Source organism: Pituophis catenifer, unplaced genomic scaffold (genome assembly GCF_029215685.1).
Source record: "Pituophis catenifer annectens isolate HBS135680 unplaced genomic scaffold, rPitCat1.0.hap2 SCAF_1, whole genome shotgun sequence".
NCBI lineage: Eukaryota > Metazoa > Chordata > Lepidosauria > Squamata > Colubridae > Pituophis > Pituophis catenifer.
The window spans coordinates 301,417,005-301,434,645 of NW_027256881.1; the positions used below are offsets into that span (position 1 = coordinate 301,417,005).

General features: G+C 38.2%; 1 protein-coding gene across 2 annotated transcripts; it reads right to left on the minus strand.

Annotated features, from left to right (window-relative positions):
- Positions 1-823: 823 nt before the first annotated feature.
- Positions 824-16,800, minus strand: DIO2 (iodothyronine deiodinase 2). Of its 2 annotated transcripts, none has more exons than XM_070931473.1 (2): positions 16,579-16,800; positions 824-1,543 (listed from the first exon to the last, which is right to left on the minus strand). In XM_070931473.1, exons 1-2 carry the CDS (start codon positions 16,798-16,800, stop codon positions 920-922), a joined length of 846 nt encoding a protein of 281 aa, XP_070787574.1. In that variant the 3' UTR covers positions 824-919. The 2 variants fall into 2 exon arrangements, with proteins under 2 accessions (XP_070787574.1, XP_070787575.1); XM_070931474.1 differs by having other exon boundaries at positions 965-1,543.
- Between the last annotated feature and the right edge of the window lie 841 nt (positions 16,801-17,641).

Here is a 17,641-nt window from a genome sequence, read left to right on the forward strand (position 1 = left end):
TGCATAATTGTCCTGGATATATCCAGGCTCAGACAGAATAAGTCTAATAGTGATTTTTCACAACAAAATTCTGAGAATTGGGTTTGGGGCAGACAAAAGATACTGTCAGTTGATTGAGACAAGTTTTTCAACATAAATTATTTCTATTATAGATAACGAATGGTAGAAATCCATTTGAGCTAGATTCTCTGAATTGGCTCAAAACACAATAGTCTTCACTACTTCAAAATTATTAAGAAATTCACTTTGGGAGATATAAACTAAGATTCAGAACAGCCTAAGTAATTTCCATGATGACTGTTGCTAGGAGATATTTCAGCTTAATCATGCAATGCAAGTTAGGGTATAACCTGCTCTTACAGAATTCTTTGTCTTTGAAACACTGAAAGAGTTAGAATCAAAGTAAAAGATTTCCAAATTGCAAGCTATACTACATTGCAAAAACAAAAAGTATTAAAGCAGATGGAATACCAGTTCTTATTTTAGCAATTAAGAAAGCAATTAACTATCTGATTTATAGAAGATGCTGGAATCTGGAATATCTACCAAATGGTACTTTACTACAACAAACTAAAATAATTGTTTCATGATAACTGGCAAGCTTTAGATTCTGAACATGCTATGATGGAATGTAACAGGACGATTTCTGAAGGACAAAGTGATTTTTATCTCATTCTTCATAAACCTTATGGAAATAATGGTTTTGGGTGCTTCTACTATCTCATGGCACAAAAAACTCAGAAGTCTTATTCTATGAAAGGAAAAAAAAATTCAGCTCCTTTTTCAGAGAGCAACTGAGAATTCATTGTTGTTTGTAACCACTTTGTGCATTTAAACTTTTTACTAGGCCTGTTTTGTCCCCAAAAGCAGAAAAATCCTATTAAAAACAAAATGCAACTTGTTTTCTTTTTGCATTATTTTAAAAGGACAGTCCTCTTGACTTCTTATCTGGTAAATTTGGATTTCATCTTTTCCTGAAGTTTTGCTCCAGCCAAAGTCGAACCTCTTGAAGATTGTAGAAAAAAGGGCCTTTCCCCCCCAGGTAAGCGATTTTTTGTCTTTGTATAATGCATACACGCTCAAAGGAGACTCCATAAGCCACATTGGCATTATTGTCCATGCAATCAGCCACTATCTGGCACTGCGGTGGCAAAGAAAACTTCTTTAGAAGCTGGTGAGCAGCAGCACATCTGTCTTCTTGGTTCCTATGTTTCTTGACTTCAAATGAAGATGAGATACCAGGAGCAGCCCAGCCATCTGATGGGTGAGCCTCATCAATGTAGACTAACAGAAAGTCAGCCACACTAGAGAACTCTTCCACCAACTTGCCAAAGGCAGACAGCTGGTTTGTGAAGGGAGGTCAGGTAGCTGACCCAAAGTTGATTACAAGTGGGCGCTCTGATTTGGCAAAGTCTAAGAGATGGCATTCACTACCATATTTTCCCATGGAGCTTTTCCATCTGCAGTTGTTGCTGCTGCTTTCAACAGTGCCATTAGGTATGTGGATGACATTGGAATTAGGAGCATCTCCACCCAATTTCACCTATTAATTAAAACAAAAATATAATCAATTATTATGACTTGCTGTTATTTATCTTGCATTGTCCCCCTTATTAAACAAAAACTGTTAGCTTCTCCACCTCTGAGCCCATTCAGAAGTAAATTCTAGCATGCACTTCCTGTCTTACATTAGTTATCTGACAACAATTATACTATACAGTTGCATAGATACTAATATCAATAATAGATTAAAAATCAGTCTTTTAAAATAGTAAATCTAATATTTCCAAGATGTATAATTGGAAAATTTCATTTCTTGGATTTTTTAAAAACCCAAAAATCAACTGTTGATACTGACCAGGCTGGATAATATCATGAAACTATTTGCAGTATCGACTCCACCAATCCACTGTCAGGCAGATCAAGTGCAAATCGTTTTCCTCAATAAATAAATTGTGATGGTATTGAGTATTTCACATTATAGTAGGTATTAACAAGTAAATAAAATAAAGAAGTATAATATTTTTGATTCATATGCTTAATTGGGTCCTCTTTATCTAGTTTTAGGACTTGCGTGGGGAACATGACACACTTTGGGCCACATTAATGTAAAAATATTGAAAAATCACATGTGGTCCTGATAGAATCTGTCTTTAATCATTTTTAATGGAATTATAGAAAACAGAGTGTGGCCTACTCTTTTCATTTAGGACCGCTATCATGAATCCCCTTAGTTTTCTCAAGGCTAAATACTTTCGTTTCTTTAATTCCCTCCTTAGGGTTGGGTTTCTAACTCCCCAATTATTTCCTTTGCCTTTCTTTGTCCCATTTTAATTTGTCTGAATCTTCTTAAAGTGTAGTATTCAAAACTGGACTGCACAGGTGAGGTGAAGTGTGACTAATTCAAAATAAAATAGAAAGATTATCATGATTAATGTATTGTACTTCTATTGATGCAGCCTGGAATGTATGCATGTATTTATTTATTTTGCAGACATTTTACACTGCTGACTCACATTCAGGTTATGATAATCTACAATCTCAAGGTCGTTTGGACATGGGCTGTTGCCAGGCCATCTATCCTTGATCTTATTGCTGTGCATTGATTTCATTTTCCTAGATTAAAAAATAAATCTTCCCCTTTTTGGTCTATTTTTTTGAATCTATTTTTCTCAGTTCTATCAAGATCAATTTGAACTTCATATCTCTTCAAGGGTTTTAATTATCCTATCCAATTATGTGTCATAGCCAGATTTAATAAGCATTTTCACCACCTTGTCATTCAAGTCATTAATAAAACTGGTAGAAAGTATCTGGTCCAGGACTGCACTCCTTGCCATCTCATTTAAAACCTCGCTCTAATTTGATGAGTATATGACAAACATTTTAAAGTATTCTTTGCAAACCAGCTGTGGATCCACTTAATAGATGTATCATTCAGCTCATACTTAACTAGCATGCTAATTAGAACATTGATGTATTCTCTCTCTTTCTCTCTGTAGTATATATATATGGCTAAAATGAAGATACCATTACCCATATGAAATTCAGTTCTGTACCCTGGCAAAGCTATTGATGATTTAACATATCTTGTTTATTTCATTGTTTTCTATTGAGCTTTTTGCTCAAAATGCCATATATAGTTTCCTTCTATCCCCCCCCCCCGGCCCAACTTTGTTGTGGCTGAAGAAAAACTATTGAACCTAAGTCATCCTGTGAGCTTCTAGACCAGGGCTGTCAAACTCCTGGCCCTTGGGCCAGATGCGTCACGTGCTGGCCACACCCACACCCAGTTTAGCAAAGGGGAAAAAGTCCTGATATGTCACATGACACCGCTGTGATGACGTGAGTTTGACACCCCGGTTCTAGACCATGCTACATGTATGTCCAAGACAATATACCACTCCGTGCAATCAAAACCAGAATTGTTGAAATAACTATAGTTATTTCTTTATTTTTATCCCGCCTTTATTATTTTTATAAATAACCCAAGGCAGCAAACATACCTAATATTCCTTCCTCCTATTTTCTACACAACAACAACATTGTGAGGTGAGTTGGCTGAGAGAGACTAACTGGTCCCAAGTCACCCAACCAGCTTTCATGCCTCAGGCAGGAGTAGAACTCAGTCTTTCTGTTTGTAGCCTGGTGCCTTAATCACTAGAACAAACTGACTGTCAATTTGTATTATATATAAAACTAGTTCTGTCAGTTGTGGCTTCCTGTTTGTTTTTCCAAATTATAAAAAGCAAAATTGGTATGATAGTATTTCCATTTTGAAGGTTTCACTAAGCAATATTTAATGTCATTCTTTAAAAATTGGGAACTTAAAATCTGGAAGAAGAAAGAAAAACTCTATATCCAGGATCTTTGCTATCATTGTTCTTTCATTTATCAAACCCTCTTGGTGCCGAGACATTGGTTTAATTATGTTCTAACAAAGGAATATTTAACAACTGCCTTCCAATCAAGGGATCACAACTGACTCAGAAAATAAATAATACCAGTTTCACGTCATCACATATCTGGAAAGAAACCAGGGCATTCCCCTAGTATGGATTGCATCACTGAGTTTCCCACATAAGCAAAAGAAATCTTGTGGCCACAGGTTATCATTTTTTTATTATTATTTTTTTTTTTTGCTGTTAGAAGTTCTTGTGTTTGTTTGGAAAAATTGTCCTTAATGAGACAAGCTTGCCAAGCAAACATTCACAAGGCCTCCTCGGCTCTTGCAACGAGTAATTAGGTCGGTGCCTTGTTCTGTGCTAGCATTAGCCACTCCAAAAAGCCAATCCTAACTAGTAGTTAATGCTTAGACACAACTGGCTGCATCTCCTGCTAATTGGTCTTGATGAAGCTGTAACATTTCCCAAAGGTCATCTTTATTCTAGCAGGTTGAGAGATGGGATTGACATCCATTTCGAGGGATTGTTTGGTTTCTTTGTTGTTGTCATTCATTACTGAAGAGGGTGGAATTAGCTCTTGGAAAAATACCTACAACGCGCCACAGTGAAATGTCATCCAAAATAAATAAATTAAAAAAAAATATTTCTCTGCCAAACTTCTTTTGAAATTACAGACAAAGGCAGCAAGAGAGCAGTTCTGAGAAGCAAACCCAGGAAATTTCCCTCACACGCAATATTTCTGGCTCCAGCTTTCTTTTTCTATAACCATGGACTTCTTTTTTAACAAGCTAGTTCCATAGTCTACCATGGAGCTCTATGAAAATGGGATTGAATTTCTGTCTCACCAAATTCTCCGCTGTAGGGAAGATAGGATGCTGCTCTTCCACCACTAGCTCTGTTGAACTGAAAGCAGCAATTCAAATTATCCATGCTTTCTTTGACTTCTCTCCTTCACTCTACTGAAGATTGGCCAGTGAAAAGGATGAATGCATAATTGATTTATTGATTTTATTGCTACAAGGTGAGCTGCGGTTGCATAGTTTTAAATTGTACTAGGATACATTTAGCTTATACTGGCAGCTTCTGGTAAATTCCTCATTTTTTTTAGATACATCTAAATATCGTAAATTCTACTGGAAGTGAATTCCATAAGCCAGTTACACATCAATGAAGTCACACTATCATTTATTTATCTCAGGACTAATTCAATTCATATCAAAACCCAGTTGAATCTTACCTATTAGCAATAGATAATTTGGCTGCCTAAATCAGACTTTTCCAATCCGGGCAACTTGAAGACACATGGACTTTTAACTCCCAGAATTCCCCAGCCAGTTGGTTGGGGAATTCTGGGAGTTAAAGTCCACATGTCTTTAAGTTGCCAAAATTGGGAACTTCTGGCCTAGATCATGGTCATTACCCTACTAAATGAAAGTTGCTTTGTAAATACAGTTCACTATGCAGTTTTATTTAATACTCTAAGTCTAAGGAATCCCTCTTTAATATTATATTCAGTAGCAAGACCATGATTGGCTTGCTTATGCAGGCAAAGTGAAAAATGAGGTGTCAAAGGCAGGGAGACAAGAGTCTGATTCATAAATCACTGACTGGAATTAGAATTGCCAGTGTAGCATTCAGGAACAAAATATCCTACCCTTTACATAATTTTCTCCCTCTTTAAGGAACAACTTTAAGTCTTTTCAAATTCTCCATAGGGGTTAGACTGTCAGACTGTGTCAGTTCCTTGCAGAAAAGAGATGTTGCCAAATAATCAATCGGCTCAGGCACCAGTCATTTAAACCCAGACATAATATATTAGAGTTATATTCAGAATTCCTTTGAGCAGTCAGAAATATTTGAAGATTTACTCTTTTTATTTTGTTCCATTCATAGACATCCAAGTTCTTAGTAGTCTGTCATTTCACAATGATTCATCCAAATCTTCACAGCTACTGGCACGAGAACAGTTCATAGCTGCTATTGTGTTGTTTTTTTTCTCTGACAGGACCCACAATTTTGCTGTGCTCTTCAGTGGTCCTATTCATTATATACAGTTCCTGGAAAGCCACACCTCTAAAGAGCCAGATGCTGGAAGCTATGAGTGGAAATATTTTTTTCACAAAATGGCATTTCCTTGCCCTTACCAGAGGCTAGAATCACTACATCTGTCTCCCCCACAACTGACATTTTCCAGTGGTTCAAATGATTCCTTATGGTAACCACACAGAGGTCCTAAATGTTAAAGTTTCTTATGCTTTATCTGGAAGAGCAAATGGTTTTATTAAGACTTCAGAACTTTCTTGACTCAAATCAGAGATGGAAATTTTTGATGGCCAGAGGCTGCATCTAACATTTTTATAGAGGATGTATAAAGTGTAGAGAGGTAACGAAGTTTGGAGTTTAGGATATTTAAATAAAATTAAGCTTATCTCAGAATCTTTACAGCAGTTTCTGAATTCTTCTTCCTTCCAAATCATGGAAAACCTTTCTACTGTTTTTGGTACCTGATTGAAAATTGCATGGAGGATTTCCAAAAATTAGGAAGCACTGGAGCTTCAGGTTTCTGATTCCTGGCTTAGATATAATGATTATTTATTCATAGATCAAATAATTATTTCAGCCAAAAATGAGATTGAAATGGACACTGTCATTCTCAAGTTAGGAATTATATTATTTTGTCAAAAACAGTATCAAAGAAACTCAAGCAACTAGTGAATTATTTGAAATGACATAAACTGATCCCATTCTACATCAAAGTAACATGAGAAACAATCTGAGGTCTTGTGTTTCAGAAACAGTTTGTTTCTGAATATTTTCACCTGAATATTCTGCTAAGATTAATTCTCTTGCAATATACATTATTCATGGCTCTGTATGTCATCTCTGGAGAAGTTAGGCACTGTTATCAATTAAGCATCCAATATGGTTATTTTGGACTTAGAACTACTGGAAAAGATTTTTTAAAAAATAGTTTCTTTCACAAGTTTTTCACATGAAATGCAAGGAAAGACACTTCCTTGAATTCCAGGACAAAATAAGTAAAGGTGATGGAATCAAATGGGTATAGGCTAAAAGGCTATGTTCTACTGCCCTAAAAGCCTGCCAAAATATCTCTGACCAGTATTTCAGACAGACATGTTACAAAGAATCCCACCCACTTTTCCTTACAGTATTTTTTCTGTCTTTATACATACTGCTTCTACGATGATGCTATATTCCATCATATTTCATATTAATGATATTTAGTGAGATGTCATTTAGGAAAGTATTGCAGAGACATTCTCTCCAAGAATCAAATCATGAATAGACATTAAGCAAGAAATGTTTCTCAGACTTGTACATTCTAACAACTTTCCAAAAGTACAAACTTACACAGAACCTCATGTGAATACATGCTTATGATCATATATCAATTTAAGGCACTGAAATGCTTTACATTTCATTTACAGACATAGAAATTGTTGCACAGGGGAGAAGTTCTACAAGGTTATTATTGAATTATTATTCAATAATAATTGAATAATTATTATTATTAGCTGAAATGATCCTTCCCCCACTGTTGGAATAATTTACTGGTTTTCTTCACAGTTCCTTAAATACTTCTAATTCCCAAGGACCAAGTCTTTTCTGAAGGCAGCAGTTATGCATTGTTCAACTGAGAGAGGTAAGGGGACTGCTAAATTAGATTGTAAAAACACGTTGGCTTGCCCCACTGCCCACCTCCAACAAAATTCTATACATATACCAGCACCTGGAACAAGAGCTGCCCTTTGACAATTTGATGGTGATGTTCCAAACCAGGGCAATTACTCTTGGCTGCTGGGTTTTTTCTTCCGTTCTTGCTCATAGAGAATAAGCGCCTTAAATAGGTATGCCAATTGACACCTAAGAAAAGATCTGAGGGAAATAGAGTTTAGAGTAGAGTAGAACTCCTGTTTCTAGGAATTAATGTTTTCTTTGTGCCACACATGCCTGATGTGTGCAAATATATTATTGTCTTCTGGACCTTCAGACATTTTTCTTATAAATGCCCTAATCTGAAATACAGGATGCATCCATACTACTGAAATTCTGGAAGCCTTACAAACCATGAGAGAAAAAAGCACACCCATTTAAGCAAATTTATGCTGCAACCTTTCACTGACTTAATGCCCTTTAGGTTAAATTTCAGTAAAAGGCTTCTTTGTACCTTGAGAACAGAATACAAAATGATTCAAGTCCTGATCTATAAAGATGAGATTTTGGTCAACTTGATCTTGTGTTAACGAGACCCTCAAGTAGCATTTCTGACTCTGATCTCAGGAATTGTTTGAGGTATCTGCAATCATTGTAGGGCTTTCAGTAAACCATGAAAAGCTGTAAGAAGAATCATAGTAACCTCTAATCATATATAAACAAAGACATACACTGTATATGCTGCACTTTCTCTTCACCCAGCTGTATCAGGTTTCTTGACCTCCTGGCTCTGGTTCTTAAAATAAAACTATAATTTAAGATACAATTTTTTACTTCAGAAATCCTCAGAAACCTTTGCACTGACCCACAAATGTCCTCAACATTGCCATTTGAGAGCTAGTCTGGTATAGTCATTAGTGTGTTGAAGTTGTAACAGAGAGCTACATTCAAGTCCACCATCAGCCATGGAAGTTCACCTCTGGGTCAGTCATATTTTCCCAGCCCAATCTACTTCTTGTTGTGGGGGAAGATGGAGATAGCTTTATGTATAGTTCCTTAATGCCAGAACAAAATATAGCATAAATTTAACAAATACCATAATTCCTAGTTAATCAGTGCTCCCTCTGATTAATATGGAACCATAAAAAAATGGCATCTAGCTAGTGCCCATCTTCAATTAATCCAGCATTTGATTTCACAACAAATTAATAAATATAGTGGAAGTACAAAGCTGAGCTTTTTCTCTTTTAAAAGCTTTGATATGTAATATGGTGCAATGGCACTTAACCTCAAAGGGAGTAGGGAATTTGAAACTCTGAATGATAAGAGAATTTCTACTAATGCCCATCCCCAAGTTCCTGGGCTTCTGCTACAATGATTTACAATGATTCCTTGTTTATTTTAGCCCTCTGCAGTATCACTGAACCAGAAATAAAGTGGCTGTACTGCCAGATATTCCATTGGACCATAGCATTGATTAAAATCTATTAAAATTTGTCATGTAGATGTAGTATAGTACATGCTTCACATGCAGAAAATCATGGGTTTGATTCCTGTTACTGTACTTCTATTTTCAACTACAAAGTCGTTTGAGTCTTTATAGACTCAAATAGACAAAGTTTTTCTATTTTCAACTACAAAGCTTTTGAGGTCATACTGACCATTATAGAATAGTAATATAGCCAGCGTCCTATTTTTCTGCATTTATGACTGAAACACTAGTTGCTCAGAGATAAGAAAAGCAGAGAGCTTTGGCTTCTCTTCTCTTTGGTCGATTTCCCAGAGATCCCTGACCAAATAGGGTGCTGGAATAGATAGGCCTTTGGTCTGGTCCAGAAAAAGATAATATTTTATATTTCATATTTATATAAAATTCCAGTTTGAGCCTGAGTGACTCTTTATTTGCAAAGAAGCAGAAAAAAATATCTTTCGGATTTCAGGAAAATTCATACAGATTAAGATCAAAGAAAGGAAATTTCAGTGTACTGTATATTGCATGAACCTTTGGATTCCTTGCATTTTCTACTAAGAATCACATCCTTTTCATCACCTATCCATAAAATAAAGATTCAACTATACTTTTATTTTCTAACGTCCCACTTAGCATGGGACATCTGCTTTGCAATTGTTATAAAATTGGACATTTATACATGCCATGCTATTTATGCAATCACAGAATGATAACATCCTTGAAAATGAATTTTTGCTGAATGTTATTCCTATCTTTATTCCTGGAATTTATAAAGTGAGATTCCAGGCATGGTTGAAGCACGATCTTATGAAAAGGGTGACATTACTTCATCTATAGCTCCCACAAAAGACCAGCAATGACTTGAATATTGTTTGTATAAATTCTAAACATATATTATATATACAGGTCAAAGATGGTGGCACTAAGCCTATATTGGATGACCTATAGCCGTGATGGCGAACCTAGGCACGGGTGCCACAGGTGGCACATGGAGCCATATCAGTGGGCACGCAAGTTCAGCTCTGGCATGCATGCGTGCACCAGCCAGCTGATTTTTGGGCCTTCTGGGCCCACCAGAAGTCAGGAAACACACTGCTTCCGGCCTCCATAGGGCCTTTGGGGGGGGAAGGCCATTTTTGCCCTCCCTAGGCTCCTAGAAAGGCTCTGGAGCCTGAGGAGAGCAAAAAACAGGCTTACTGGGCCCACTGTGCCAAAAGCGGGGTGAGCACGGGGGGTGGGGCGCATAGAGTTATGGATGTGGGCACATGTGCATGTGACCCCACCGTGCTCCCCCTGCTTTTGGCACGTGATGGCAAAAAGGTTAGCCATCACTGACCTATAGAAATGATGACAAGTGTGGATATCTTGCACATATACTGCTGGGGGGGGGGAGCATTATGCTTTCATAATCTATATAAATAAAAATGTAAATGCCCGTTTGTTCATAACCGCACATCTCTGAAAGTTCTTCACTGATTGCTTTCAAATTTTGACACAACGTTGCATTCGACTACGGGTGTGTTTTTATATACCTATATTATATACATGTCATATCTGTGACAGGTAAAAATATGAAAAACATTGGAAAACATTGAAAGATGTTGACAAACATTGAAAAACAGCGCCATCTGCTGGACGTAAAACCAACATGGCAGCCTCCCAGCCCTGATTACGCTCAACAGATTTCTGCTCCTTATATTTAGACTCTCCATATTGCTTCTAAGAAGGGCCATCTCCTGCCACCAGGCTCGGCAGGTAGGCAGCCGGCTCCCCACCGGAAAGCCTTCGCAGCCGGCGCTTCTAGGGCTGTCCGGGGCCCGGCCGAGCCTGGCTCTGACGTCCCTCTCCCCCGGCCACCCCATGAACTAGCCTCGCCCGCCGCTGCTGTCCATCCCCCTCGCCAGCCGCTCTCTGGGCTCCCTCCAAAGAACACCTGGCAACGCGGCTGCCTGGGTCCGAGCAGGAACCCTCCATCCCTCATCTGGCCCGAATTGCACCTGGCCCAGCGCTACCATGGGCCCCGAGGTCAGAAAGACCAGCCGCTAACCGGTGCTATGCAAATCCGGTCGGTGAGCGGGAGATGGAGGCAACTAGAGCCTCAGGGTCGCCTTTGATCAGTGCTGCCTTTGATTCCCAGGTGGGCGCTCTGGCAGTTCATGGAGCCTACACAAAAATTTCAGCCTCTGGTAGAAAAGGGGCTCCGGGGAGCTTCGGGGGACGGAAACGGCCAGGAGGAAGGATGGCCGGCCCTCCTTTGTTTCGCCTGGAAGAGCGGGGGGATTTAATCATTCCTCTGCCCTTGGCATGCGGGGGAGGAGAACTGCACAGCAGGGGTCCATTGGGGTGTGCGTGGCTCCTGGCTTTGCCGCTTTCTTCCTTCAGGCAGGAAGCCCCAAACCAGCCTCGAACTCCCGCCGCACCCCTCCCTCCACATCTGTGTAGGGAGGACAGAGGGGGCCCCCGAGTTTCTGCTGTGGTGCAGAGAGGTGCGAAGGCCTGGCCTGAAAAGGAAAGGGCAATGGTGGGGGATGCAGAAGAGGCCGGGCCAGAGACAGAGATAAACAGAGAGAGAGGGAGAGAGAGACATAGAGAAATACAGAGAGACAGGGGGTAGAGAGAGACACATACAGAGATACAGATGGGGGGAGAGATACAGAGAGAGATACAGAGAGGGGAGAGAGAGAGAGACATAGAGATACAGAGAGAGGGGGAGAGAGAGAGACACATAGAGAGATACAAGGGGGGGAGAGAGAGAGACATAGAGAGATACAGATGGGGGAGAGAGAGAGAGACATAGAGAGATACGAAGAGAGAGGGGGAGACAGAGAGGGAGGATTTTGTGGTTCCCATTGTTTTTTAGCAACTGGTTCTCTGCCCTAATCACCAGCTGGGTAGGCATGGCTCGGGGGCTGTCATGTGATTTATGAAAGTGAGTGACGTCAAGTTGGCCACGCCCACCAAATGTTCATGGAGACTTTGGAACTTCAGCCTCGCTCTTTTAGCCCAGCGGAAGAACCAGTCTGGGCCACAGCAACGCGTGTATGTAGTGCTCTCAGAAACAAGCCCTTTCTTTGACCTCTTATTCTAAAATGTGAAGTAACCCAGTGTTATACTGTAAACCCTATAAACTCTATTAGCCCTCATTATGATAATTAGCCCTATTATAAAGAACCACTCTATGCAACATAGGGTCCGCTTGCCTCTTGGGGCTGCTTTTCAAATAATAAGGTGGGAACAGTGGAAAACAGAACACCATTGAACCTGGCAGGTGTTCAAAATCGAAAGCAAAGTTCAACAAAGTTCAGTGTAGAAAGCACTTACTAAAGCTAGATACCCAAAGGAAAAAAAATTGAGCAAATAGAAGGGAATCATCAATAACTCTATCTAACGAAACATAATCTGTAAGTAGCAGTTTTAACAACAAATTGTTCCATATTGTATTGGCCAGTAAGTAAATTTATTTTACTTTGAATTTTAATTTCAGCATGGCTTCTAACAGAGTTTGCCCACTAGGCCAGCTTTCTAATAACACAACTAAATTCCTTCTTTCTGCTCTGGGCAGAGATAGCCTGCTGAAGAGAAGGGAAGAAACAAGTGCTCAACTCAGAACAGGTGTTAGTGCAATGTTAATTACCCATCTCTCAATATAGTCTGAACATCAGCTCAGTTGCTTTTAGTTATTTTGCTGTGCTATTCTAAATCATATTCATACATATTCTAAGATGCTCCAGTGCAAAATGAGATGCATAAAGTATTGATTTATTTTAAAGCTTTTAGCCTTTCTTTCTTGGCACCCTGCTCTCGCAAGGGAATTAACAAGATGATATAATCAAATGAATAAAATATAGCAGTAGATAAGCATTTTGATATTAAGTCTAAAATGTGGAACAGAAAACGTATTTAAAGATTACAGTGATAGGAAAAGACTTCCTAAGGCAAAGGGCCACCAAAGAAAAACTTTGTCTTGGATGTCTACCACCAAGGGATTTTATGATAGATCAGAGTATAATAATTGATGCTGATTTTAATGCTGCTAGGGATTGAAATAAACACAGACCATCTTTCAATTTACATGGTCTGAAATATTTTTTAAAGTAAATCAACATTTTGCACTAGGCCTGGAGGCAAACAAGTCTCTAATATAACCACTGTTGAATAGATATAATAAAATCTGTGTAACTAGTACCCACAAACATTCTTCCTGCCAATTGTAGCTTGTAAACTAATTTTAAGAACAGTTCATTATGTATCATTATGTTCATTATGACATTGAAAATATATATGTCACTATAGTTAAATCATCTTTCTCGAAATAGGATAGCAATTGGCAAGTTTCTTTAACCTAATAGAAAATTGTTATCATCATTTCAATATCAGATCCAAGTGTATTTCAAGACTGGGTACCTGGCCCTTTAATAAGGAAGATTATTCCATTTGGTTCATCAACTATCCAATTTATAGTATTTTGACATAGATTGTTGCATATTTTTTATACTGGACCAGGACAAGCAACCTACATCTACTGTATGGCTGCATGAAACTATCAAATGCAAAAATTCTGCAGAACCAGAGGAAAGTCCATTGGCTTCTTCCACTGGCCAGCTAATTGGCACGATCTATTGACAATCTGAAAACAGATTCTTGGTTTTCTGCTGCCATTAGTGGTGAAAACAAAGCATTTTTTTTCCTGACAGGCAACTGAATAGCCTGACTATGGTGACTGTGGAATAGGTTAGCTGAGTTTTGCTCAAACACATTAGTGGTGCGGTTGAGTAGAAAATGGAAACACTTTATGAAAATGAGACTCAAGCAGAGTACATCATCCTTTTTTCTCCTTTTTGCTCTAGGGTATAAGGAAAATACAGCCATCCCTTTGTAACATGTATATCCTTTTCATACAAACATCACTGGGCGTTTTTAATTAAATTATTTGCTCATCTTGTCTAGTATAGACCTTTGTTTTGTTCTCCCAAAAGCATCTTGCAGAATAGTATGACCTTCAAAGAAATCTTATCTCCAGTACTTCTATGAATGATAGTCTTTGTGTCTGCTGCAGAAATGGATAAAACAGAAGAAATTGAATGGGGGGGCATAGGTTGATTTAGAATATGGGAGTTTCCAAGAAAATACTTTTCATATGTTCACCTATGTATTAAAGTTGGGTATTAATCAAAATATTGTTTGTATAATTGTTTCTTGGTAGAACGCTTGAAATTTTCAGATGCAAAAAAATGCTTCAAAAAATGCATTGACCAACAGGTGTTTATTAATATATTACCGAGTAGGAGCAGGAAGAACTGGAGAGAAGAATTTTAATAACATAATGGTGAAGATGCTATTATTTGCCTAAGGGAAATATTTGTTTGCTTGCCTGACTACTGGAACTGTTAGCATTCAAGAAACCTAGGCTGCATTTCTTGTAAACTACATTGGAGGAAGGGATTCAGGATTACAAAATATATTTTACAGGTTATTGTATTAAAGTCACTATGATGTATTGCATAATTCTCCTCAGCAGAATGATGAGCACCAGATACCCATAGGAGTACTTCACTCAAGTGCACAGTTCAAAACAGTCAGGATTTATACTACTTCAAAAAGTGTTGTGGTATGTGCTTCTTCAAACAAGACAAATACTGTGGTTGTGGGGGGGTTACTACTCCAGGCGAAATTTTAATATAGGTCAGGGTATTAAATTGTCCCCAAATGAATTCATACGTTTGCAATTTTAAATCTTCATAAAATCTGATTCTCTGATTCTTTTTTAACACCAATACATTCTCTCTGTTGGGGAAAAATATCAGCCCAGTGAATCCACCTAATATTAATGTCTTGAGTCTTTTTTTTTTTCTTGGAAAGAAAGTTAAACAAAGCACAACATTCACTACGGTATATAGTAGTATATAGGTCTGCCTCTATGCTATTGCCTTGTAGAATGTCTACACTTCTGTATAAATTCTGCAGTGAAAGAGTTTCAAGATGTATATTCCCAAACTTCAAGATACCAATAACTCTTTTGTCAATAATTCTGACAAAATATTTCCTACCACAGGATTACACAGAAGCAGAAAAATGTTTTCACAGAAATGTAAAAATGTTTTGTTTATCTTAAAACATTTATTGAACATTGTGAGAGTTATTTTATTAAAGAATAATTTTATCTATAAAGGGGAAACATATGCAGAGAGTTATCCCTGGGTACCTAAGACTCCAATTTACTCTTGATGATACTACCATGGGAGCTCTCCATGGTGCAAGAGATCCCTCAGAAGTATACATATACCACAGAAAAGGCTAAAATGGAAAAATCTGCTGAATAACTTTTTTGGCAAAAATAGAAATCACCTTTGATACCAACCAAAATCAAGTGTCTTCCTATCAAAGGTAATGAAAAGGTTGGATTTATCTATCTCAAATAACATAACAAAGGCTTATTTGAATTTTGTATTCAAATTCTGTATGGAATGCTCACTCTAGCTGAAAGATGGCTATTATTCTTTCAGGGTTTTTTTTTTTTTTCTTTTTCAGAAAATCAATTTCTAGGAATTTAAGTTTTCTGCTTTGTCAGCAATTGGGGAAATATCAAGCCATAAAATGATGTCAATAGGACAAGTTCCCCCCAATGATGATTTTTTTTTGGGGGGGGGAATCAGCCAATCAGTTAATTAACCACAAGTATTGAAAACCTTTGTACATACTCTTCTGAATTTGTTTATGCTCCTCTTGCAAAATACAAGGACAACCTGCACTTTCTTGCAAGGGATATATGTATTAGTTCAATAACTGACAATTACCTTCCCCACTTCACTGTTTCCATATGCAAAATGGAAATTGGGCCAGAAAAACAGTGTATGGCTACTTCCATTTTGCAGATGGAAACAAGTGAGGTAAAGAAGTTTGATTTCCTATCAATTCTGCCTACCATTTTAAACAGTGACAATACATACATTCTCAGGATTGGTTAATTTTAATAGCTGGCAGTATGAGAAATTTGTCTGTTAAGTCTGAAGTTCTACATATCTTTGGACTCACCTAACTTTACCATTATATTCACAAAAGAAAGACAGCAGAATTTGTCACATATTCTGTGTGTGTGTGTGTGTGTGTGTGTGTTTTAATATGCACTAGAAAAGAAATGTTTGGAGGGCACAAAGAAAATCACCCATAAAAGTAATAATGCAATCTCTGAGACCTTAATATAATGCTATTAATTACTCAGGAAATGATCTCCACAGAAAAGGTTTTTAAAACAGAATAGCTAAACCCAAGCAACTAAATTAGAATATGAATGTATATCTCAATAAAACAACACTGAAACAAATGAGATGGTACCAAAATTAGATGGCAACTTAATACATTCTGCACTAAATGCCTAGGATAGTAATATTTACAATTCTTGTGTTGATTTAGTAAACATTATATCAACTTCACACACATGCTGTTTTAATACCTCTTTCTCTCTGCAGTGGAGCCCAAGGACTCTCTTCAGAAGTTTGGTCTTCAGCCCATGCCTGTCCACAAACTTACCTGCTTGTAGGCATCTAGGAGAAAGCTATTCCAGACGCAGCGCAAGCCCTCTGATGTGAGCATCCTTCGCCATTCACCACGTGCAGCCTTGGAGCAGCTCAGAAGAAGCACCATGTGCTTCAAGAGGACCACCGAGTCATAGAGGGCGAGGAAAAGGCAGTTGGAGAAAAAAATCGGCAGGATCTGAAGTGTGATCAACAGGTCAATGCTTAACAAACCCATCTTGCTCGCTCTTCCTTTTCAAGGGGTTCCTCTGAGCTCCCTTTTCATACCCTGTGTGCCCTCATGAAAAACAATAATAAAAAATAATAAAACATAAGGGGCTTTTTAAAAATTCATAGTGCTCCGTTAGCTCTCTTTCAAAGTTGGCTCAGTTCTCACTTCAGTAGAGCCGCTTAAAAGAAAAAGAAAAAGAAAAAAGAAAGAAAAAGGGAAGCACCACGCCAACATGAACGTTTTTCCACCCTGAGCTGCTTTTAATTTTTCAAAAACTCTAACTCAAACTACTGTTGTTTTTACTTAGCCAGAAGCCCTTTGCAATCCTCTAAACAGAGAGAGAGAGAGAGAGAGAGAGAGAGAGAGAGAGAGAGAGAGAGAGAGAGAGAGAGAGAGAGAGAGAGAGAGAGAGAGAGAGAGAGAGAGAGAGCTGGGCTGCCAATTGCCTGTAATTCTAAAATTGAAACGGAACAGGCTAACTTTCCTCTAATTTTCTCCTATTTCAGTAGTTTTCTCATTCTTTTATTACCGGAGCTATCAGGTGAAATAATACTTTTTTTTCCTGTCAAGGGAGGACTCTAGAGGAAAGTCTTTGCACACAAACTTTCTGCTCTTCCCTCGCTGGCTGGGCTGGCTCTGCTCAGCCTCTCTCTCCCTGCCACTCTTCCGTCTCTCTGCCTCTCGCTATCTGCCTGTGGTACAAAGTGCTTTTCCTCTGGAGTCCTCGCTTGGTTCCCTCAAGCCTTTTATACATTCCCTGGCTAATTGCTGCAATAGAGAAATGAAACCCTAATCTTAGTAAAGATCTTGACGTCAATGTAAAAGAGGGCTTTACTTTGGCCAGGAC